The sequence below is a fragment of the Protobothrops mucrosquamatus genome, unplaced genomic scaffold (assembly GCF_001527695.2).
Source record: "Protobothrops mucrosquamatus isolate PMUCROS unplaced genomic scaffold, P.Mucros_1.0 scaffold775, whole genome shotgun sequence".
NCBI lineage: Eukaryota > Metazoa > Chordata > Lepidosauria > Squamata > Viperidae > Protobothrops > Protobothrops mucrosquamatus.
The window spans coordinates 259,307-271,399 of NW_015387043.1; the positions used below are offsets into that span (position 1 = coordinate 259,307).

Here is a 12,093-nt window from a genome sequence, read left to right on the forward strand (position 1 = left end):
CAAAGAAGTTTTATTACCACTTATATCTGGTTTATTTATACTGATTCTCATTACATGACAAAAGTGATCTAGAATTGGCAATTGCAAGTTGTTTTTTTAAATAGTTGTCCTGCATCGTATGTTTTTCTTTGTGGTTAAAAGTACTCTGGCCAACATACCAGGTAGAGAGATTTTCCTCACAGTAATACAGATATCTTACTTTGCTCCCTTTGTTAATAGAGCTTTATCTCTGGGTATAGAGGAAACACAAATGGAATTACGTGCCATTTTTTCTTTCTTTAGATGTATGTTCTTTTTGCTTCTCTTATTCAATGATTTTATTTTGCTTCATGGTCATGTTTGTTTTGCAAATAATGTACAATCAGTTTTAGGGTTTTGTGTGCTTGTGTATCTCTGCGTAAGAGTGTGTAAAAGTGAGGCAGAGGAGAAAAGTTAAATTTGTCATTCGGTCTTTTGTGCAATTGTCTTTATTTTATTTATTTTGGTAAGTTTAATTGTTTTTGGTGCCTCTGAGAACCCTGGGCTGTGATTCAGAACCTCTGAAAATACATGCATTGAAAATATACATGCATGTGAAGGTTCCTTTGAAATTGACACTGCAGCTACATGCAGTGCTCAAAAGACAAGTTGCTTTTCAGCTGAAACTATGTGCAACTATTAAAGAGTGCAACTCTACTTTTTCATTCTTCCCTAATTCAGTGGTGCAGTGCCCACATGGGTATATATTCATTCACGCCTGATTCCAAGTCCCAGATGAATGAACAACATATTATTGTGTCAAACATCTTAGAATAAAAAATGAAAAATGCATAAACAGAGTTAACAAAATAATACGGCATTGACATTTATAGAGAAGGAAAGCAAAGGAAGAGGAGAGAAAAAGATAAAAATGGGATTGGCAATTTATATCATGTACAAAGCAAGTCTCCCTCAAACTCCCTAACCCAGTGTTTCTCAACCTTGACAATTTTAAGGCATGTGGACTTCAACTCCCAGAATTCCACAGCCAGCATTGCTGGCTGTGGAATTCTGGGAGTTGAAGTCCACATGCCTTAAAATTGTCAAGGTTGAGAAACACTGCCCTAACCAAACTGTGTAGCTGTCCTCTTCCTTGCTCCTTTCTGAAATCAGTAATAATGAATCCTGAAAGGCAAATGTTGACAGATCACACATGCCAACAACATATTAGGTGCAAACCTTAGATACAGGTTTGTCCTTCAGTGTTATGTATTAATTTTTCAGACTCAAATGATCGTTAAAACTGGAAGAAGTGGTTTTTAGGGAAATCCATTTTTAAAGCAGTTTTCAAGATGAGATGAAACAGAAGTGAGAAGAGGTGGAGTTTGGACAATGTATGTTTTGTTGTTATGTTGAAGATAAATGTTTTGTGAAGAGTCATAGCCTCCACAGTAGCCATTTTGAGACTGTGCCACTCATTCCAAATGTCGCCCAAGTCTAAAAATATTGCATTCTGGATCCCTTCTTTTGAATGCGTTGGAGAATTACAGTCAAGAAGCACAGAAATGAAATAATTCAAAACCATTATAGGAGGTCAATTTCTAACAGTTACTCTATTACAGTGCTTCTTGATCTTGGCAACTTTAAGATGACTGAACTTCAACTCCCAGGATTGCCCAGCCAGCCATGTTGGCTAGGGAAGTCTGGGAATTAAAGTCTAGACATCTTAAATTTACCAAAATGGAGAAACACTGCTCTAGTTCTGTGTTGCTTCGGCAGCTGCTGGTCTAAAGCCTAGTGGGAGACCGTGGCAGAGTTGATTCCCACCTGTGTTGTGATGATAATGCCTGCTTGCATCCTCAGTGAGTTGAATTCTGACAGAAGGTAGTAGAGAAAGGGAAACTTCTGTGATGTTTTCTCCTAAGACTTTTCCGGAAAGATATATTGGAATGGGCGTTGCTTTTAAAGACCAACATATCATTGGAACAACGTTTCTCATTCTTGACAGCTTTAAGGTGAATGGATCTCAACTCCTGAATTCCCCAGCCAGCATGGCTTTAAGCATTTCCCAGTCACACATCTTTAAGTTGCTAAGATTGAGAAACACTGCATTGGAGTATAGTCTCCTCATTGCAACTACTGGAAGAGCATAATTATAAGAGTTCTAATGCTGGTATGCTGCTTTGGGAAAGAATTTCTAAATAAACGTTAAGCGTTCAGTGATTTACAAGAACGATAAACTATAAAGTTGCAACTCAAAGCATTCTATTAAAGTGATTGATGGCGAAGCTGTAAGAAAATCTTATAAGCATAAGCAGATTTATCAGTTTTCTTTTTAAAATGAATTATGGGCTATTCCATTTCATTTTAATACAGAATTTTGTACCTAAACAACAATAATTCATTCTTTGGAAAGTCTCTCAAGTCTTGCCTTACCCAAATTACCTTTTTGTCAAGAGCATAAAATTAAAATACAATTTATTGGTTTCTGTATTTATTCTGGGGATAGGACTTTAATGACAAGTACATTATCTATTGGTCTATATATTAATCTTAGATTATTATAAATGCTTGCTTCATTTGGTTTAGATTTTGATTACTTCCTGTCTGTTGCATCATTTATATGTGTGTATACACATGTATATATGTATATGTATATGTGTGTATACACCGATACCCACACACCCATACATGCATAAGTTGCTAATTGTACGTCATCCAAAATAGTATGGGAGTCTGGAAGCCTATAAAGTTCATAAATTTTATTTATTTATAAATAAAATGATAAATAGAAAATTAATTAGTAATTGGAGAGGACTACACAATGGATATTAACTGATATATTATTGTATTTATTTTAAAATACATTTGTTACTGAAAATTTGTTTTAGTACAGTTTGCTTCTAAGAAAAATATGCCAAGCAAAACATACTAAGAACATTTGCAAAGATGCAGAATTCCCAAAATAGGGAATAATGATGTGAATCTGTTGGATGAAGTACAGAAAACATTATTGATTGAGACATAATTGACATTACAAGCATCTAGGCAATTTAATCAATGATTTGAGCCAGAAATTCAAGAAAGACTTGCATAATTGCTTTGTTAAAATGTTTTAAAATAGATATATCACAGCTTTCAAATAAAGGTACCCCCCCAAGCTCCGCTACCTATTGGTGATATATCATATGGGACTCTCATCCATCTCCAATATGTTAAATTAACCCTTTCTTACCAGAGGTTTGCCCATCCCTTTTTTAAAGGTATACCTTCTGTGTTAGCCAACCCTGCTGAATGTTCAATGAGCATTCAGATACCATTTTTTAGAATACATCTTCCAAGGAAGGTACCGAAATTTATGAACCTCTAAGCTAGCAGGCAAGAAAACTGCTGGTTTATAGATGACTGGTAATTTGATGGATGTTATTATAACTCATAGAGAATGAAAATCTCTGTGTAGGAAAAAAAATATACTTGGAAAGCTGCTGACAGTATTTTTATTACTGCTGGGTGAGTCTCAGTAGGAATAAAATAGAAGTCCTATCAAAGGGAAGAGAGATTTTCCTCACAGATGCAGTGGTTGGCTAGTCCATTTATAAATCCATTAAATAATATATTGTTATAGAAAGATATATTATTAAATACTAGTCTTTAATATACTTTTATTAACATGTTATTAATATTAGATGGCAAGAAGTAAATCTACTGTTACAACTTCAGGAGGTAAAGTTCTAAAAACAGTGGGAATTGTGTAAAAAAAATCCTATTTCCACAATTTATTATAATTCCTGAATATTTTCATATACTTATTAACTGCCCCTTCCAATGCTTGGTTATTAATTTATTATAAGTTTGAAAATGGTTACTAAAAAGCCAATGGCTATTATTTAAATTGTTGCAGATCATAGATGCCTATAGACCAGTGGTGGTGAACCTATGGCACACGTGCCAGAGGCAGCACTCAGAGCCCTCTCTGTGGGCACACGCACATTGCCCCAGCCCCACCACCCCCCGTAGCCCCCTCCTCACCAGCAGCCCCCCCAAAGGAGAGTCGCTCCCAGGTACAGCCCGTGCGAAGTAGCGCAGTCAAGGACATGGCAGCCGGGCAGTAGGGACAAGACTCCGCCCTTACGCCTCGTCGTGCGCAGATGATGCTGCGCGGGGCGGAAGGCGTGGCTGCCATGGCACTGCAAGGCTGCCTGGGTGATCGGTGGGCCGTGGAGGTGGTGGGTGGCCCTGTGGGTGGGGGCGGGGCAGTTTCAGCACTCAGTCTCTAAAAGATTTGCCATCACTGCTATAGACTATCTAAATTTATAAAAAAAATTAAAAAACCAGTATTTTTTCATAGATCAGGCCATAGATTGGTGAGCAAAATGGTTTAAAATTATAAAACTGATTAGGATTGTGGTGGAATCTCCAACTAGAGTAGCAAGGGAAGTAAAGAAGCAGGCTAGCTTGGAATCGTTCCATGGGAGGATGTGTCTATGGAGATTCTCAGTCATCCAGATCATGATTGTCTCAAAGGTGTTTTTTCAAAAGGTAACTGGACTATATTTTTTCCTAGAGGAAGAAGACATTTCGCTTCTCATCCAAGAAGTTCATCACTTCTGAGGGTCAGAACTGATGAAGCTTCTTGGATGAGAAGTGAAACGTCTTCTTAAGGAAAAAACATAGTTCAGTTGCCTTTTGCAAAAGTATCTTTTGAAACATGCAGGAGAGTGACAGAGACCAGATCCCTGAAGCCTTTATCTGCCCATTCCCAAGAGAATGCACTTAGTCCGGTGAGATTTTTGTAAATAGGAGAATAACAATAAAGAAACTACTTTGATCTGCTCACATAGTCGTTCTGGTTTCTTGCAGTTGGCAGGGTCTAATCCAATGTCTAAAACTAGTAATTAAACTAATGGTAATTGTAGGGTTGTGGGTTTTTTTTTCAAAAGATTAAACATTTTACTTATAATTAGCATGGATATCTATTATTAAAATGAACATTTCTCCCTAAAAATTTAGTTTCAGTTTTATTTATTTGAACAGGAAATAAATTTGCCTATATGGTAGTAATAGAAGAACAGGTTTGGCTATAAATGTTCAGTTCTATCGCGTTATTTGCATTCTTGCTCAGGATGTTGCATGCCTCCAGGATTATGTGAACAAAATTTGGGCGCTTGGCAACCTTCTCATACTTATGACTGGTTGTGGCATCCTATGATCATGATTGCTGTCACCAACCTTTTTTGCCAGCTTCCCACATATAAAGTCAATAGGGAAGTCAGCAAGGAAGGTCACAAGTCACTCAGGTCAGTCTCCCTCAACCTGAGCCTTTTCTTTGCTCGTACCCACAAGGACCCTCCTTTCCTAAACTGCCTGCACTTGTACACATGCACACACCCACTAGCACCTTCTTTCCCGGGCCTCCCTGCACTCATACACATGCATGCATGTACCCTGTGCCCTCTTTCCCAGCTTCCTTGTGCTTGCACACGTACATTCCACACCCTCTTTCCCCTATCTCATGGAGCTGGTGCACATGTATACACATATGCATACACCCATCCCCTCTTTTGCCGGAGTTCCTGCGTTCACACACATATTCATCCTGAACCTTTTTCCCCCAGCTTCCCTGCACTTCTACCGCTTTCCCTGGCCTCCCTGCAATCATACACATGCATGCAAGCATCTCACACCATGTTTTCCCAGCCATCCTGAACTCGTACCACAATGTAATACTTCCCCAATTTGTGCGTATCCTGCACTGGGCCTGTTAGGGCCTCCAGAGTCCCCCTGTGGCACCTCTATGCTTTTTAACTGGAATTCTCTCTGCTTCCCGTTTAATGACCCATGTGTCTTGGGGTTACAGTGATAACTGGGTTTGCCTGGATTGCTGTCACTTAAGTGATGCCGTCATGTGACTTCCTGCTTTACAATTGCATCTCTTAGCGATGCAATCCCAGTCCCTATTGCCATCAGAACTTGAGATCTGTATATTAGAATTTGGATGTGTGCCATTATTTTAAATGGATTGAGCTATGTGTTGTTTCTCTATTTATCTTTTAGAATTCTCTATTTCATTTTTGGGAGATGAAAACTAAAAAAGTGTAATTCTGATAGCAAATCAATACAGAGAGGTTTCATCAACATTTATAGTTACTAAAGTTTTCCTATACTCCCTTCACATAATTTCCAAAGAGGCAAGCAAATATTCATTGATGTACATCTGATTAAAACAAAATTATATAACAGTCTGAAAAATGTAGATGACTTAAATTATCTGTTCGATCAACTAAAACTATCACAATCAGGATGCAGTATAATAAAATTTAGCATTTGAATACATTTATGAATGCCTCTTTTTGCATCACTAAAATATAAACCATACTCAAAAGATGATCAGATGTAAAATATATTTTTTGTTAAGACTATTTGCAGAAGAATTTTTAAAAAGAGATTGCACATGCCAACTCCATCTCATGTTTAGTGTAGCACATCTGAAAAATTTGTGAGTACTTCATGACATGGTCCAATCTTATTTCAATAGAAATTTTGGGTTGTCCTGTTCATCGAGGTTTTAAGTACCTTTTCTTATAAAGATCTATTCTGTTCCTAGCCTCATTTAACTGTTGTTTCAATTCAATAAGATTAAAGTTTGTTGTAAGAATTTCAAGCACCTGTAAAGGCTCTCACGCCTCCAAAGTTTGTATCAAGTGGTTGTTTAACCCTCTGAAGCAGGATTGTGTGTGGTGTAGGGGATAGTAGAAAAAGGGAAAATTCTTCCATTTCTACAAAGATTCTATTTTCCCCTGGATCAGCATTATGATTTGTGATTCTTGCTCTATTAGCTTGGAAGATTTTCTCCAAAGACAATCTTATTTTCCCCCATTATCCAGTATAATGTTTTGTTACCAAAGAGAGAATCCCTAATGTTAGCAATTAGCTAATTGTAATGTGGTCTGAAATACATTTATGAAAATGTCATTAATACTTGTTTGGTAGTATGAGAGGAATATAACCTTTTCTAATTTCTGAAATTATAGAAAACTCTTACAGTAATTATAGTATTTTTTCATTTGTACTAAAATAATTGTACAAATGTTTGCCATTTTATGAGCTTTGTTTTTTGTTTTTTAAAGAAAATACTATTATCTGGCCCTGGACATTTTTAAGTGGCATTTGAGGTGTTTAAACAAAACTGGTTATCATCTTAAGATAAATGTCCATGTCACATTTATTTTCTCCACCCACCCCATCACAATAAAAAGACTATCTTCTGTTTTTATTCTTTGGAGTTGATATCCGTACCATTCTAAGAAATACTTGGGAATTTCAATTATTAGTAAAAATAAGTGTAAATATTCTTTTGTATAGATTTTCTTTCTGCATCCCTTCCTTGTAAATAATCAATTGCTCCTCAATTCTGACTGAGGTAACGGCGTTACATTTTGGAGGATGTGGGTGGTTGTGCGAAACGATGCTGTGGCCATTAAAAGTCGCATAACAATCAGAACTCTTGCATATTTGACAGATTTCATTTCTGATTCAGACAGAAATAAAAATCTGTCGCGTTTTTCATAACCTCTGTTTTCTTGGCCGCTTTGTGTCAAGGTACAGTCCATAAATCCCGAAAGGAAGCTTTATCCAGTATGGAAACATAGCCGGCAACCGGTTGGGGTGGGAAGCATGGCACCTCTTGCCTGCCCTCTGTGCTGGAGGAGGATGCATGGAGCGGTAGATATTGGATGGGATGGGACAAGATTACAAACGAGAGACCAAAATTGGGAATATTCTTTGTCCCTTCTTTTGTTGTATTTTGAGGTGTGTGGTTTTCCCTTTCTTTCTTTACTGAGTGCCTGAAGGGAGTAGCAATGTTGAATTATGTCAGAGTTACTAACTCCTTCGTTTCTCTTCCATGCTTTCTCCTCCTGCAAGGAGCGGAAGGTACTTCATCTTCTGCTGTCTTAGCTTCTTAGCCTTTTAAGTTGTTTGTTGATTTCTAGCATTGTGGCAAGTTTTCAATCTTTACTTTAAAACTCCTCTTTCTTTTGGTTTAAATAATTGTAGCTTGATTAATAGTATGAACTACAACATCCCAAACATTTCAAGTTATACCTGCTGTGGTGTGCATTTTTATGTTTATATTATTTAGAAATTATTTCCTGGTTTAGCCTAATCATGTCTTTTCCCCTCCTGTTTTCTTTCAGGTTTTCATAGAGCTGAATCACATTAAAAAGTGCAATACAGTGCGTGGCGTCTTTGTCCTGGAAGAATTTGGTAATTACATTATTTTGATATTAGGTTTGTACCTGCATGGCAGTAACTCAAATTTCTAGTCCTCTCAGAGAGGCAGAGCTGTAGCTCTTTTAGATAGTGGGCTTTGTTTTGTTTGCTAAGATGGCAGAGGAACTAAAGATCAAATGAAGAAATGTTGGAAAATAAAGGTGAAATTAGTAAGCTTGTGGCAAAGGAATAGTAGTGATTTCAAAGAAGCATTGATCTCTAAGTACTTTAGCAGCCCGAAAATCATACTAATTATTTAAATAAAACTGTTTCCACGTGTCATATGAAATATCATGTTATGGGAATGCTTTGTTTGATAAATTCATAGTCACTGTAAATTTGCTATTTTTAGATGCTATGGCATTTTTGTCACATCTGCTATTAGGACGTCTATTGTTCTTGAATTTGTGAACCGAATCTTTCTTTTGGCTGCTCGAAACATTTTTAATGAATTGAGTAATTGCAGTGTGGTCATTTATCATGGGGATAAAGAAAAAAAGAAGGCGAAAGGAGAATAGATGAAGAATTTGTGCCACAAGTACAGAATTTTTAGACTGAATAGAGATATTCCCATCATGCATACCTTTCAGGGATAAACTATTATGCAGAGCACATAGAAAAGGAATATGAAATACCCAGCCATAGAAATAAAAAAAAAAATAAGAAACAGAAACATAACTAAAATTCACACCATCACCATATCCTTCATTTTCTATAATGTGAACCATCCTTTTTTCCACCTTATCCATGAATGCTTTATGCATTGTCTTTTGTCATTTTATTGTGAGTAAAGAATGTAGATTGATTGATACGAATTATTAGTCCAGATGATATTTTCTCTCAATATAATTTATGTTGCAAGACTATCCTGAACTCCACCTCCAATAATATAGGAACATATTCTATTATCATCATCTGCTGCTGTTCATTATTCTCCCATTGGAATTGTTTACAGGTGTATTTTTAATACTGCAACTATTGGGAAATCCTTTTCCCATTAGTTTTTCCTCCAAAATAGATGCTTGATTATGCTTGGTTTTAGATTCCCTTAAAATTGAGAACACTAGCATTACATGGAGAATTCCCCCCAGCATTCCTACTACTTCATCTTCTCAACTGTGCCTTTCCTATTGATAAGCATCAAATCAAGGGCAGATGGTTATTTGTGTTTTCTTTTCCTCTTCTGAAAGAGAAAGTTGTCAGAAGTCAGATCTGGAATTTCCTTAAAGAATAAGGCTTGACATGGCTCCTCCCAATTTGTCACTATAATTATTTTCTCTTTCAAAGATCTATAGTTTGCTTTTGAAAGACTTCATCTACATCTTCTCCTTACCCAAGCAGTCAATAATTAACACAAATAGCAGTATGATTTTGTTCTTTTTAATTCTACTTTTAAATAAATAAATTTTACCATGCTTTTCACAATACTGTTCATTAATTTGCTTTTATGAGGAGGAATGGATCTTTTTAATATATAGTGCATATGAGAGTATTTGACATAATGCATTATGATATCAAAATATAAGCCCCATGGCTTATGTAATTGTCAGGTATTAGGCTACAAATATGTAACACAGGTTCCTAGTGTGTCACTATTGTGCACATATCATTCTCCATCACTGAATGGGAATACTTGTAGATATCTGTGACAATGAAATTCCTATTCCCATTTGTCTTTGGAGATTCTCAGTCATCCAGGTCATGGTTGTATAAAGATTTTTTTCAAAAGACAACTGGACTATGTTTTTTGCTTGAGGAAGAAGATGTTTTGCTTCTCATATGACTGGGTGGTGGTGGTGGTGGTGATGGTGGTGGAAGCATTAGTTCTAACTAGTTAGGGGACTGGAGGCTAAAATGATTAGGGGACTAGAGGCTAAAACGTATAAGGAGCGGTTGCTGGAATTGGGTATGTCTAGTTTAATGAAGAGAAGGATGAGGGGGGACATGATAGCAGTGTTCCAATATCTCAGGGGCTGCCACAAAGAAGAGGGGGTCAAGCTACTCTCCAAAGCACCCGAAGGAAGGACAAGAAGCAACGGATGGAAACTAACCAAAGAGAGAAGCAGCCTAGAACTAAGGAGAAATTTTCTAACAGTTAGAACAATTAATTAGTGGCACAACTTGCCTTCAGAAGCTGTGAATGCTTCAACGCTGAAAGTTTTTAACAAGAGACTGGACAGCCATTTGGTTTCCTGCCTGAGCAGGGGTTGGACTAGATGACCTCCAAGGTCCTTTCCAACTATTATTATTATTATTATTATTATTATTATTATTATTATTATTATTATTATTATTATTATTATTATTATTATTATTATTATTATTATTATTACTATTAAACTAATCCTTCCAAGTTCTGATTAGTTTTTTAATTCCTTCTTTCTTTTTGAACAAATTGTACCTTTATATTCCACTCACAGGAATAATCCCATTAGTCTCTGTTATATCTAGCAATAGCACTTAGACTTATATACTGCTTCATACTGCTTTACAGCCTTCTTTAAGCTGTTTACAGAGTCAGCATATGGCCCCCAACAATCTGTGTCCTCATTTTACTGACTTCGGAAGGATGGAAGGCTGAGTCAACTTTGAGCCGGTGAGAATCCAACTGCTGGCAGTCGACAGAATTAGCCTGCAATATAGCATTCTAACCACTGCGCCACCATGGCTCCTTAATAATCTATTAAATTATATATGCCCTTCTGTACTAGGTTCTCAAATTTGTCTTTGCAAAATTCCAACTTTCTACAGTTCCTACAGTGGCCTTATCTGAAGCCATTACTTTAGGAGGTTTTTTTCCCCTACTCTCCACATGTTCTATTTAAGACCTTTCTAATCAAACTTACTGTGCTTTTGTTGAACATGTTTTTACAAGTCCTTATGTGATACAGTCCTCCTTGTATCAATAGTCCATCACTGGGATAATTTAGACCCTAGCAGAAACCACATGTCTGCAGTCCATATCATTACATTATAGTTAGCTAGACAGACAGACAGACAGACAGATAGATAAACCTTTATTGTCATTTTTTCTGTGAACACACTGGCACACATTAAAAAATGAAATCCTGATGCCTACTCTCAAAAAAGAATGAACATATACATATGCATGTGCATATATATACATGTGCATACTTATACATGTGCATACATATACACATGCAACACACACACCCGCATATATATGTTAATCACAGACCATTTAGTATACATAGCGGAAAAAAAGAGTCCTGAGAGTTAACAAGGTTGATACTATATGGTACAAAGCTATTACAGAATCTAGTTTTTCTGCTTCGGATACTGCAAAGCCTCCTCCCAGAAGGTAACAAAGAAAACCGGTCACGGAGAGAATGTGTAGTGTCTTAGACAATGTGCATAACCTGGTCAAGCATCGCTTATACAGTATGCTATGTCCTTTTCTGCCATCCTCACCACTCTCTGCACAGCCTTCCTGTCCAAAATAGTAATACCTCCAAGCCACAGAGTAATACGCTACCTCGGGATGCTTTTAATCATCCTTCTATAGAAAGTGGTAAGGACAGGGGAAAGAAGATGTGCTCTCCTCATACGAAGGAAGGTGTGCTCTTCTCACAAGAACATAATAGTTTGTAATTGGTTTTAAAGTATTTCCCCTTTCCTATTGAACTTCCTTGGCAAACTCCTGTTAGTCTTCTCTATTCGCTTGCTCAGTGAGTTCGCGCTCTTGAACCTGGCTGCTTTATATTCTTCCTGCTGTCTCTGATTACTCAGAGGAAACGGTCATTCTGACAACCGCTCAATTAACAGCTCTTGGTAGCTTTTTGGTCATTAGCTATTAGGTTGACTATCATCTAATAGCTACAAAATATGCAATTTCTGGCTTGT

The 12,093-nt window shown here is 36.9% G+C and overlaps 1 protein-coding gene across 1 annotated transcript in view; it reads left to right on the top strand.

The window, feature by feature from the left end:
* Window positions 1–12,093, top strand: part of MADD (MAP kinase activating death domain) — an 84,808-nt gene that overhangs the window by 67,679 nt on the left and 5,036 nt on the right. The window contains exon 33 of the mRNA XM_015818657.2: window positions 8,154–8,223. Within this exon, the coding sequence (XP_015674143.1) occupies window positions 8,154–8,223 (70 nt within the window). The remainder of the gene's footprint in view (window positions 1–8,153; window positions 8,224–12,093) is intronic.